Source organism: Lepisosteus oculatus, chromosome 7 (assembly GCF_040954835.1).
Source record: "Lepisosteus oculatus isolate fLepOcu1 chromosome 7, fLepOcu1.hap2, whole genome shotgun sequence".
In the NCBI taxonomy this organism is placed as follows: domain Eukaryota; kingdom Metazoa; phylum Chordata; class Actinopteri; order Semionotiformes; family Lepisosteidae; genus Lepisosteus; species Lepisosteus oculatus.
In genome coordinates, this window is record NC_090702.1 from 26,948,948 (window position 1) to 26,961,439 (window position 12,492).

The 12,492-nt window shown below is 36.5% G+C and overlaps 2 protein-coding genes across 13 annotated transcripts in view; both read left to right on the plus strand.

Moving 5' to 3' along the window:
* The window catches only part of LOC107078057 (uncharacterized), a 28,784-nt gene extending 23,210 nt beyond the window's left edge, over window positions 1–5,574 (plus strand). For 2 of the 3 annotated variants that reach the window (XM_015352949.2, XM_015352947.2), the window contains exons 20-24: window positions 593–793; window positions 2,610–2,750; window positions 3,235–3,540; window positions 4,077–4,229; window positions 4,873–5,574. In XM_015352949.2, coding sequence (XP_015208435.2) covers window positions 593–793; window positions 2,610–2,750; window positions 3,235–3,540; window positions 4,077–4,229; window positions 4,873–4,955 — 884 coding nt within the window. In that variant the 3' untranslated portion in view covers window positions 4,956–5,574. Of the gene's footprint in view, window positions 1–592; window positions 794–2,609; window positions 2,751–3,234; window positions 3,541–4,076; window positions 4,230–4,872 lie in introns of those variants that run through there. The other variant, XM_015352948.2, reaches the window with a different exon arrangement.
* A 3,874-nt stretch (window positions 5,575–9,448) lies between these two features.
* Window positions 9,449–12,492, plus strand: part of eps8a (EGFR pathway substrate 8a, signaling adaptor) — a 94,263-nt gene continuing 91,219 nt past the window's right edge. For 9 of the 10 annotated variants that reach the window (XM_015352972.2, XM_015352976.2, XM_015352978.2 and 6 more), the window contains exons 1-2: window positions 9,449–9,530; window positions 9,627–9,754. The gene's annotated coding sequence lies outside the window, so the exon portion shown is untranslated. Of the gene's footprint in view, window positions 9,531–9,626; window positions 9,760–12,492 lie in introns of all 10 variants that reach the window. The other variant, XM_015352973.2, reaches the window with a different exon arrangement.

The window sequence follows — 12,492 nt, forward strand, 5'->3', positions numbered from 1 at the left end:
CTACTATTACTATGATTAAAATGATCTATCCTTTTTGTAACCTCTTTCTCCAATTCAGGATCTGGGGAGCTGAAGCCTATGCCAGGAAGTAATTGGTACAAGGCTGGGATGCCACAGATACTGTACAAAGCACACACTCACACCAGGTTCAGTTTTCCCAGAAGCTAGTTAACTTACCAATGTGCCTTTGGACTGTGGGATAGAACTGGAGTACCCAGAGGAATGAATTCCGGGAGAATATACTGTACAAACTCCACTCAGCTACAGTACTACCCCAGGAACAGGAATATCGCTGTGCCACTGTGCTGCACCATGATTAAAAAAAGTTTTAATAAAAGTTCAGGAGGGATGACACCAGCCAAGTTCCAGCCTCAGCTGTAAGTCATCTGTAATTGAGATAAGCTCCAGCTCCCCCGAGATCCTGTATTGGATAAAGTGGTTGAACATAAATGGATTGATGGGAATTTTATTGAATGATAATACCGAACAATATTTTTCAGCAGATTATATTGTATCATGCAATTCTTTCTAAAGATACTGTTTTAAATAAATGTGTACAAATGGGTTAACTGGATTTTTCATTTTACTTTAGAACTGACTGTTGCTTTGGCAAAACACAATATTCAAAAATACTTTACATACTCTATTTGTAAAGGATATGCATCATCTGTAATTATTAGTAAAAAAAACATCATGTTAGAATCTCTGGAGTGGTGTGACACAGAAGAGGAAGCACTCAATACATCGTACAAGATGCTAGGCAGGACGTTGTATGATCTTGGCCAAATCTCAGGTAAGGATTTCCTGCAGTAGGTAATAAAGTTGTCATAAAGTTATGCTTTAGAAATGCTGGCATTTTGAAAATTTTGTCTACCGTTTTTGCTTTTAAGTGCCCACCAATACTGTATTGAATATGGACTACAAATTTGGTTTCACCAAAAATCTGTTTAGGAGCACTGGTAATTGGAGTTCTGGATAAATTGGTTCATGTCCAACACAAGACTATTAACTTATTATTTTAACAGTGACAGACCATATCAAACATTGAACAGCAAAGGGTAACATACATCCAGAATGTGGCGCATACAGTATGTTGAAAAGACATAGAAAGACATCCATTTGAGATTTGTAAAACAGTAGCATGTTTACTTTCACTAATGCTTAGTGGAGCTAAGAGTTTATTTAAATTGAATATTAATTTAAATTGAATAACCATTCTACTGTTGCATTATAATGTTTGATCTTGGTGTGAAACAAAAAAAATCAATCTTATTACCATAATTACCAAGACAAAGTCATACCACCTTGAAATTATGCAAAGAAGAATTTAATATTTTTGGTTTATTTTGAAAGAGACCTCCATTTTCAAAGAAACCTGAATAGTTATTACGTCACAAACATAATTTGACTCAAAATCTGAATCAATAAATTAATCAAATTAATCACATCAGTGGCAAAGTGAGAACATTTTATTCCATGTTAAAATGACTTACATCTTCTGTGAAGATATTACTAGCACTAGTATTAATGTATTTATGGAAACTTTATGGAAAGTCAAGGGTTTCCTGCTGGAAACTTCCTCATTCCATCAAAACTGAGATTTCAGATAAATTTCACTGGCACTATTTCTATTTGTGTAATATATGATGTAAAGTATCTATTTTGTAATGTATTGTCTGCATTGTGTGGTGTTGTCTGATGCATGTCCTTAAAAGATCGGCATGCATAAGAATCCCAATGTATTGATACAGGACTGTTCAGTACATAAATAAACTATTCTATCTCTCTATCTATTTTTCTTTAAGTACTAATAAGCTATACCTATTGATTGCATCTGAGGAGGAAACCAGAAATAATAATAATTGCTTACACTTATATAGCACTTTTTCTGGACACTCCACTCAAAGCACTTTACAGGTAATGGGGACTCCCCTCCACCACCACCAATGTGCAGCAACCGCCTGGATGATGTGATGGTGGTTGTGATGCCATAGTGCTCCAGGACGCTCACCACACATCAGAGTAATGAAGCCAATTTATAGATGGGGATTATTAGGAGGCCATGATTGGTAAGGGCCAATGGGAAATTCGGCCAGGATGCCAGGGTTACACCCCTACTCTTTTCGAGAAACGCCCTGGGATTTTTAAATGACCACAGAGAGTCAGGACCTCACTTTTACTTCTCATCCGAAGGAGAGCACCTGTTTACAGTACAGTGTCCCCGTCACTATACTGGGACATTAGGACTCACATGGACCGCAGGGTGAGTGCTCCCTGTTGGCCACACTACCACCTCTTCCAGCAGCAACCTTAGTTTTTCCCAGGAGGTCTCCCATCCAGGTACTGACCAGGCTCACACCTGCTTAGCTTCAGTGGGTTGCCATTTGTGAGTTGCAGAGTAATACAGCTTCTGGCTATAGCATCTGCAAGGGCATATAGTCACTATAGCCTATACAAACAGTAGGGAGTTCAAGGATAGAGAATGTGTTGGGCAGGGGAATTAAACCCTAGGTACTTCCATTTCACATCTTTGCTCTGGTTGATGTTTAATTAAGCAACTAGATCAATTAGTGTTTGTTGCCTATTTAATGCTTTCTTTCATCTCACAGATAGAATTGAAACTAGAGATGAAATAAAAAATCTATTTGAAAGAAAACAACTACCACACCCACAAGAAACTTGGAAGAGAAAGGACAATGAATTGATGTGCTGTCTTGAGTTTTCTATGAACCTCTCATTTAAAGGTTATGGTATGTGTTCACAAATGGTTGATTCCAGTAATCGTTCACAACTGTGGTCTAATAGCATTGAATCTAAACATAAATGAATCTGAGTTTTATATAACCCCTTTGACAAAAGATACATAATTGAATTTTTTCAACACAATATACTTTCAGAAGTGTATTTAAAATTTTACTTAAACATTGTTCTAATTTAAATGTTAGTAAAAAACTTAAATGCTATTTCAAAATTGTTGTACTTGGCAACTTAATATTTTATGAAATGAGCTCTGTGCCACTTTGACCTAACTGGTTTTATTATGATACCAAACAGCTATGAGATTAAGGAAAATGTTCCGTGAAAACCAGAAAGACCATCTCAAACAGCAAGACAGTGCAATTTGGATTTATTACTTACAATATTAGCTAACAATGAAGAGGACTGGAGAGGATTAAGATAATACCATTACTGTAAGTCAAGATACAATAACTGGAATTTCATACGCTTTTATAGGTAAAGAAGGAAAAATGGCCAAAGAAGATGCAGCAAAGAATGCATTTGCCAAGCTGGCACCCATCTTGAAATGGGATACAAATGAAAATGACAAGGGTCCAGCTGAGCGTTACGTGGAAATACTAGAGAGACATCTGAGGAATGACTGCCAGTATGAAGAATCATCGTGTGACTTGTATTCTGGGGATGTAGTTTTTTCTTTCAGGGACTTTACTGTATGCACAAAGCAAACACACCCATCTAAGAGGTCAGCTCAGAAAGAAGTCTGTGAAAGGCTCGCAAGTGTGCTGGGGTTGAATGTATCAGGTGAGAAATACTACATAATAAAAAGACTTACTGTACTGTTTTAGTGTTGTTTAGAATATCTTTGTCTAAATTATTTTTAAGCTTCAATCCAGCATAATTCAGAGTGCTCAGTTAACCCCCACGATAACTGCACTTGCTTTTTTCATTGTTATGATGAGAACGATTTAGGAAAATAATGTTATGAAATGCTTCTCATTATTGGCAATTCAAAGACTAAATGACTAAAACAGAAAAATATTTATAACATCCTAAAACAACATTAGTTATAAAATTGGGAAGAGTATGATTTTATTCTGATACAAAGCCTCTTAAAGAGAAAAGATTGACAAATGTACTACTACCGCATTAGTGTGCCATTCATGTACTCAGTACAGTATTTATACTGTACCTGAACAATTATCTGGCTTCTATGCCTGTAACTTCTTGGAACTTAACTGTGAGTTAATAATGTAATATATTATTGTAACTTCATTTTATTAGAAGCAAAAACAATCTTAAGAAATATTCATATAAATACATACTGTATATGATTTCAGACATATCTAACAAAATACCCTTGAAAAACCGCATCCAGGAATGGTTCCAGAAGGATAACTTACCAATTCCTAAATATGAAGATGATGCAGTAGCAGGTGGAGGCTTTAAATGTAAAACTACCTTTACTGCAAAAGTGGTTGTGAGAGAGAAAGGTAACTTCAATCCAAGTGCACTTTGCTTTATTTTGTATATGAATTTAAATTCAGTCTTGAGTTTTATTTTATAAAGCAAAACTAATATAACACAGACACTGAAATACAGTACTGTTCTTCCTCTGAATGCTCATGTTCATATTGTTTTCTTAATAATCATGTTCAGTCAGTGTCGCATAACCTAACCAGACAGAGCACCAATAAATTGAACCATTATAAAATTTCATCTTTAGAAATTCTGTGGCTGAAAACCAACACGCAAAGCTTTGTTAAAAAACAAACTCTAAAAAAGTGATTGAAGATGACATTTTTGTGTTAAGATGTCAATTTTAATGTTATGATGAATGCAGTTTGAACAATAAGCTATGTCCAGTCAGAACAAATCCCAGTGTTGGTTAGTTCAAGCTCCCTGTCTGTTTTGCAAACTCGAACCACTACTGTACTCCCTTTCTTGCCCTTGTACAGAATTATAGCCTTGAAAATATGATTTAAATGTATTTGATGCAAACTAAAAACTAAAACACCATATGATTTTGAAAACAAATATAGTAGACTTATTCCTTCAGCATGTTTTTCTACATTTATACAAACAAAAAAACACTTTATGTCTTATCTATTATCATGTTTTCTTTGACTTTGACAGATTGCCTACCAACACCTGACTTTTTGGAAGAAGTACTGCACAAGTCTGCTCTGCAACGCCTCAAGCTCCTAGAATTGTTTTAAACATGAAACAGACATGGCTAAATGTCAGCATAACCCTTGTATAATCTGTAACAATTGTATACGTTTTTAAAGATTGTGAGAACACATGAATGTGTTACATGAATAAAGTTAGAAAATAGGTGTATTACTTGGGTACTGTGTTAGATTATCCCAGCTAAATTGAGCAGGGAGTGCAATGACAAATGGTTCGCCACATGAGGCTGCCAAAGATCCATTGTTAAAAGAGCTCATTGCAAATACAGGGTAACTGTTTCTATACAGGTATCTTTCAATGCTGTTCTGCGTAATTTTTAAATCTGCACATTATAGATGAAACAATACATACATATAACATATATAAATATATGAGATATATCAGTATATCAGATAAATTGTCTTATCTTGATTGACAGAGGGAATGGTCTATTGGTAGAATAGTCACAAGTACTGTACACTCTTTGGTTGAATGTGTGTGCTGTGTAAGCAGTTTATTTGTACTATATTAAGGTACTGACTTGAGGTCTTGATTTAGCCAGATCTTTATTTGTGCACATTAGAACATGTTTCTTTTTATTTTGTTGGTGAATGGATCCCTTCACTGCTCAATAAAAGCAGGAACAAACCTGGAATTTCACTTGCATATGGGTGTTGTGTTTAATGTGTTGAGATCCTCATTTGCCATCTGTTCAAGCTCTGAAGAAGTTATTTGACCTATTCAAACAAATGTATTGTGAAAAACTGTAGTTTAAAGCAATGCAATTGTACTGAAATAAATTATTCATAGACCCTAAAACTCTTTGAACCATCATATCAAAGTATTGACCACTATACTGTATGCAAATTGTAAGAGTTTAATTTTTAACTTTTCCAGGATGGTAGTCCTGATTGATTAAGTTAATTTTTCTTCCCTAAAAAATCTAACGCAACATCTAATGCACTTTAAATATGCTTGTATAATACATGCACAACATTATACACAGATGACAATTCTTTTTTGCCATCTTTGCAAGATACCTTCAGTGCATAGCTGATATGTGGCTACAGTAGGTTTTGAGTGTGTGCTGAAACAGAGCATATTTGGAAATATGTGATTATGTTGTTCAGCTCACTAGGACTGTTCAGCTCACAGTCCTAAATGATCAATCTTAAGGCAAAATGGTGTTTGCTAGCAGGTTCAACTCTTTTCTTAATTTTTTGTTTTGAGTAGTGTTTGAACAATAATTGATGTTCAAACAACAATGCCTACTTTAAAGCACAGGAAAACAGCTGAACTGTACTGTCTTATACTCTAGGTGGCAGTATGGAATAGCCTTTTGGTTTCTAAATCTCTAACCAACTAAATTTTGTATGTAAAAACATTCCATAAAAAACATCAAACTGCAGTGCTGGTCATGAATTGTAGGCATCAGGGGAGACAGGGTTTAGGAATCACAGGTGCAGCATTAAAAGATGAGTTCTGAGATGGCACTGAAAGATCACATGCAGTCTTTGTCTAAACCAGGCATCAAAAGAGACCACTTATAACTGCAACTAATTCACAGAGGTATTTGGAAAATTACATTTTTATTTAGAAAGGATGCTGACAGGATATGGGCAAATTCATGATGTTCATTAACATTTTTGTCTTCAGAAGGATTCATTTACATAAGGAAGTGTGTTGTCCTGCTGGTATGCTGTCACATCACAATAAGTCCATAGAGGGGCAGCAGGTGAGGTCCCAGGACATTTCCAATACAGTGGACTGTCAGAGAGCAGTTAAGGTATCATGATGATGTGTCTGTTGATCAAGGGAAGGTGCCATGAATTGTAATCTCCCAGATAGTGGTTTGTTATTGACACACTGCATTTAGCTGTCTAACCAAGTGAGACATTTATGACTGTGCGTATCTTAAACAACCAATTAAATACATAAAAGTTTTTATACTGGTAATAGAAATGAAATATTATCAGGATCCAGCTCCAGACACCAGGCACAAAACACCAGACTGGAGTCTTGTGCAGTGGAAGAAGATGCAGTAAAGCTGGGAGAAGAACAGGTTCTGGTTGAATAGATCACTCTAGAGCAGCAGAATGTGTTCTGTCATTGTAAATTGTGGATCAGAATCATGAAATGTTATTGCTTTGTTCCATCATTGAGGTGTGGATGTGAAGAAACAGTGGACTCCAGCAATGGAAAAATAGTGGTCTGCTTAGTCTGAGACTTTTGAGTGATGAGGGAGTGCAGCTAGATAAGAGCAGAGTAAATGAGAGAGCAGTAAGTACACTTTTGCAAATGTACTGTATGTAAGTGTGGGAGGGAGTGGCAGGGGAGGGAGAAGAATCAAACTGCCGAATTGTGTATGAGCAGGTAGGGAAGGATCATGAAAGCAGGAATCCATTCAGGAAAGAGTTGCAGTTCCAGCTGTTGTGTAGCAGAGTAATTATTAGGGTAAGGCAGGTACTGTAAAGGCTGCTCAGGAAGAATGGACTGCAAAGGGCAGGGAAAGAGGATGGGGGATTCAGAGGGAGGTTCAGGGAAGATGAGAAACAGGGCAAAGAAGAAAGTTGGAGTCAGAACAAGTGTCTGAGATTATTTTATTGCATGCAAGATAAGGTGATTGAGAGACCGGATACACAAGGTAGTGTTAAGGGAAGAAGTAGTAAAAGAAAAGAAAATTAAATAATTATCAGCATGGAAATGTTGGCAGAAGCCATAAAATGAAATTGTTGACCTGGGGAGCAGATATAGAGAGAAAATGGGTCCTAAGACTGAGCTTTTGGAAACTCCAAAGATATTCTGTGGTAGAGAGTGATCTGAGCCAGGAAATCTGGTAAGTGTGATTGAAGAAATAGGAGGAAATACTGGTAAGACCAGAGCCAGAGATACCAAACCTGGTGGGAGATGAGAGGAGGAAAAAGTCATTAGTGGATTTAAAGGACAGAACAATCAATACAGGGTTAAGATAGGGAACCATGTAGGAGACAAGTTGAGAGTACAGAGTTAGTGAAGAGCAGTCTCTGTGGAGTGAACAGGTTGAGATCCAGATTGGAGGGGATCAAGCAGGGAGTGGGATGATAGGCAGGCAGAAATCTGGCAGCGAGCTGCTTACTTGAGAGCTTTGGAGGGGAAAGGAAGCGAGGAATTAATCAATAGTTCTGAAGGACAGAGGGATCAAGGTTGAGCCTTTTTTAGAATGTTGTGACATTTGCCTACTTAAAGGGCAGAGAGGGGCTAGGTATTAAGAAGAGCAGAGAAGAAGGTAAGGGAAGAGGGACCGATAGCCTGGAGGAGGTAGTGGGGACGGATCCAAGGATAGAGGTGATGTGTTTGTGGCTGTGGAGCAGGGTATCTGATTCAGAATAGAAGTCAGGGGGCTGGTAGGAGGTGGGAGTAAGTTAGAGAGAGAGGAGATGAGGTGTCAAAGAGATTGTGAATTTTGGAGGAGTGCAGAGGAGCATGTAGGGGTTAAAAAGGGAAAATGAAGAAAATATTTAAAACAGTGGTTCCCATCCTGGTCAAGATGAGCCATACCCCTCCAGTGCAGTATTCTTGCCAGTGAGTATGTTAAAGTGCAGATTTAATGTGTGCTGGTCAGCTTCCCCTGCAACTAAATCTCAGCTTTCAGGTGCTGTCTAAAGAGTGGAGATTCCCTCCAGAAAGCTACAGTATGTCTCCAGATGCAGAACATTCACCACTGTCTAGGCTCCTAGGAGGTGACACTGTTCTCTGTAATATGCTCAGGGCCAAATGAGCTCCTGGTACGCAAGGTTTATAAAAACTTGAGAAAAATAAGGTTCTCTTCTCTTTGTAAACACATTGTAACAAGACTTTTCATTTGTTTGTATGTGATTAAAAGCAATAACATTGCAAAAATACACAATCATTTTGTCTTGTGCTTTAATTTGTAACACAAACTGTTTTTACCTTGTACATCTTTGGTGACATAGCTCAGAATCCTGAAACATGCTGTGTTTCTTTTTTATTATTCAAAATCAATCATGTAAACCATGTAATCATACTGCACTGGCTACATTCAAGAACACCCTGATGACTAACCAACAAGTGGCAATAACCCAATCCTAATCTAAATGAAGTGCCGACATACTTTATTCATGAACGTTTGATCTCTATGATATTAGCAGAAAGGTTATAAGATTTAGAAAATCATATCAAAACCTATGAACCGTTTAATGCTATGTATTGTTTCCAAAGTGTAACATATGCGTTTCAAGAGATATACTGTAACTTTATGAATGTAAAAGTTTGAAGAAATTAGCACTTGGCAGGGTTTGTATTTTTTAAATTTACTTAAGCAGCAGTGTTCTTCATCCTCATTAGAAACAAGCGTTCATGTTGTACTCTCGAGAACAATAGGACACAATGGATATAAAACAGAAATTACTATAGTGTTCTACTCTCGAGACACGAAATCGATAATCGAGGTTAGAATCGAAATCCTGACAAGATTTAATACATTCTCGATGTTCTTCACACCACTTGAGGGCGCAATTTTTGCTTAACGGGAGAGGTGAGGCGGACCCTTCGGGGAAAAAAAAACACTCAACAAAACATACAGGGACGTCACTGAGTTTATTTGAACATCACTAGCTACCTGGGTAAATTTTCCCTGTTTTCGGAAACTGTTGCTAACTTTTTGTAGGTTTTCTGTGGTTTATGTCCTCTCCGGATACATCTTTTTCATTCTTTTATAGGAGCTCGGCTACCCTGTGCCCTGCTGCAAGCTCTCCAGTTATCCTCTGTTCTGCTTATGTGACACATTGTGCCATGCGGTAACACTTGCCTGCTTGGGGGAAGTGCGTCCGTCCTTATCCCGAAACAGGTAAGGTAAGATTTTTGTTTTTTGTTTTACTATGCGTCTGAAGCTGCTGTTTTATTTACAGTACCTTCTAAGCTTTGTATTCATGTTTTGGCGTGTCAGAAGAATCGTGGAGCGCAAAAGTCGTAAAAGCAGAGGTTAAATGTGGGGAAAAAACTAAGCCGATATGTATTTAATTGTTAATAGAAATATATGGCGTAAGATTCTTTAGTCGATTTTATTATACGGTAAATCAGTACTTTCGTCTTCGTTTTTTATAAGATCTAAGTAAGATCTTAGTAAGCTTGTAGATTGTACTATTGTACTAAAGCTCGCGTCTGCTCAGATGTTATCGTGTTTTACTGCTTCAGTCCATTGTTAGAAAAGGCTAAGATTGTAGTTTGCTAAAGGTGAACCAAACCGTATTTAAAAATGTTACTTTTAGTGATGTAAAAAAAGTGTTCCTCAAGGGCTTGCTATACTGTACCTCCAGGGCAACCTGATATCTAAGAGTTAGTATATAGAAACGCCACACCTGTATCCTGACTACTCGCCTGGCTCGGTTGCCATAACAGTTTCGACAACAGTCTGCGCTTTCCCCCCCATTCCTAACTCGTGTTATACAAAACCTATTAATACCGGGACCATGAAAGGTTCCATTTAAAGCTAACAAAGGATGCTTTATTAAATAAAACAAAAATACAGGAAACGTTAATTGTAAGAACCCGTAGGCAAAAGTAGCTTTTTTATAGATGTAAAATAAGACGTTCTTTGTGTTGAAGCGCGGTGTTCCCCAAACTGTCAAGAATAGATATTATTGTTATCAATGAACATTGAAACTGATATGATAACATTCCATTTGATAGCCACATACAACCATATACAGCGTAGTCGTTTTTTGAATAGGGCGGTCCTGCTACCATCTCTACTGTAGACTGAACAAATTGAACGCACAGTATGGTGCCAAATAATTGAGTGCTATGGTTGTTAAACTGATTGAAAGGAGGCTCACATCATTGCTTAGCTGTCTTTAAATGGTGGTATGAGAAGAAAGTGTGCATTTATGAATATGGGTTTGTCCTACTGTCGAGCTGCTGCACATTATTATTTTATTGTTGTTGATTTAAAAATAATAATAATAATAATAATAATAATAATAATTGCTTACACTTATATAGCACTTTTCTGGACACTCCACTCAAAGTGCTTTACAGGTAATGGGGACTCCCCTCCACCACCACCAATGTGCAGCATCCGCCTGGATCCCCCCGTTTAATTGGGGGTGTTTAATTACTACACATGCCAATATACATATTTAGTAAATAGATTATTGTCAAGCCAGTATTTTATAACTAACTTACAAGTGGGCTAGTTTGCTTTTTTTAGAGATAATAAATATTTACACGATTAACCTTTTAAACTTTCTTTTTTCAGTATACACAATGCTTTCCTGTATGTCCCAAAGGTGTAACATGTTGTTTCATTAAAAAAAAAACTTCCTCTGTGGCACTGCTCCTTGATATTAAATCAAACATCTGGGATAACCACCAGAGGCATGTGAAATTCCAAGGGTGGGCTGAAGATTACTGTTTGTTAGACACTAGACTAGGAAAAAAAAATGTCCACTGTCTACCAAAGTTATTTGTTATTTCTGTGTATTTGACAGTTCTTTTAGAGAGTATGAAAGGTCACAAGTGTCCCATTAGTTTTCTTGCCTTGTTTTTTTAAGTATCAATCTACTAGCCTCTTGTAGGTCTCAATCCAGTTTAGAGAATATTAATCAAAAGCCCTGAAACATTTCACTAAAAAGTGGGTGAGGAACTGTCATATAGTTCATAGTCTTGATGTTCTTGATAAGTACACTGAAATTAATATGAAGTGACACTGCTTTGCATGTGCTTTTAATATGTTTTAGAAGTATTATCGCTTTTAGTCCACAGTATAATAGGATGCTTCTGGATCCTTCTGGATGCTTTTACTTCATCCATAGTGACAACTGGCATTGTATTGTTTCTGTTTTTTTTTTCTGATTTGCTGATTTTAGCGGGGAAAAATTACTCTTTGTGGGCTTTTTAGTTAAAAATAAATTATTTGAATACCAGAGCTTTTATAAAAATTAAATCACCCTTTTAAAAATGTCTTACTGTTTTGTTATATAATCTTATAAAGGAAAGCAGTATTTTTATAAATATGTGATGGGGAGTTCCTCAATAGTATCCTGTACCTAATTTGATTTTTTCAGAGGAAGAAATGAGCTTAGATGACCTTTTAATTAAAAATTGTCTCTTTGGAGTTTTACGGGCAGCACAAGAAATATGAAAGTCCTAATTTAAAATGTGTTCTTGTTAAAATAATTGTATTCAAGTTGGGATAAACACTAACAATTGTCAGTAATAGTATGAAGTACTCTAAGTCTGTACATATGTAAAATATAACATGGTATATATTTAGCATGGAATATAATATAGCATGGTTTATATGAACTTTTATACAAAAGGTGACACAAACTGTGTTGAATGTAATTACAAGCAATACTATGATCAGTTTTCATAAAACAGAATGGTCTGGATGAGAGCAGCACAACATTTGGATAACTGTTCAATATTCCATTATCTTCTTATGAGCTGTTTTCCCAGGTTTTATGTAGAGTTGACTACAGATCGCATTTGTGTAGGTCTTGTGCTAGTGGTCTGAATGACACTTTTTTCCAAAGTTCACTGGATACAAATATATAGGGTATAGGGTCTGAATGATTTAAAAAC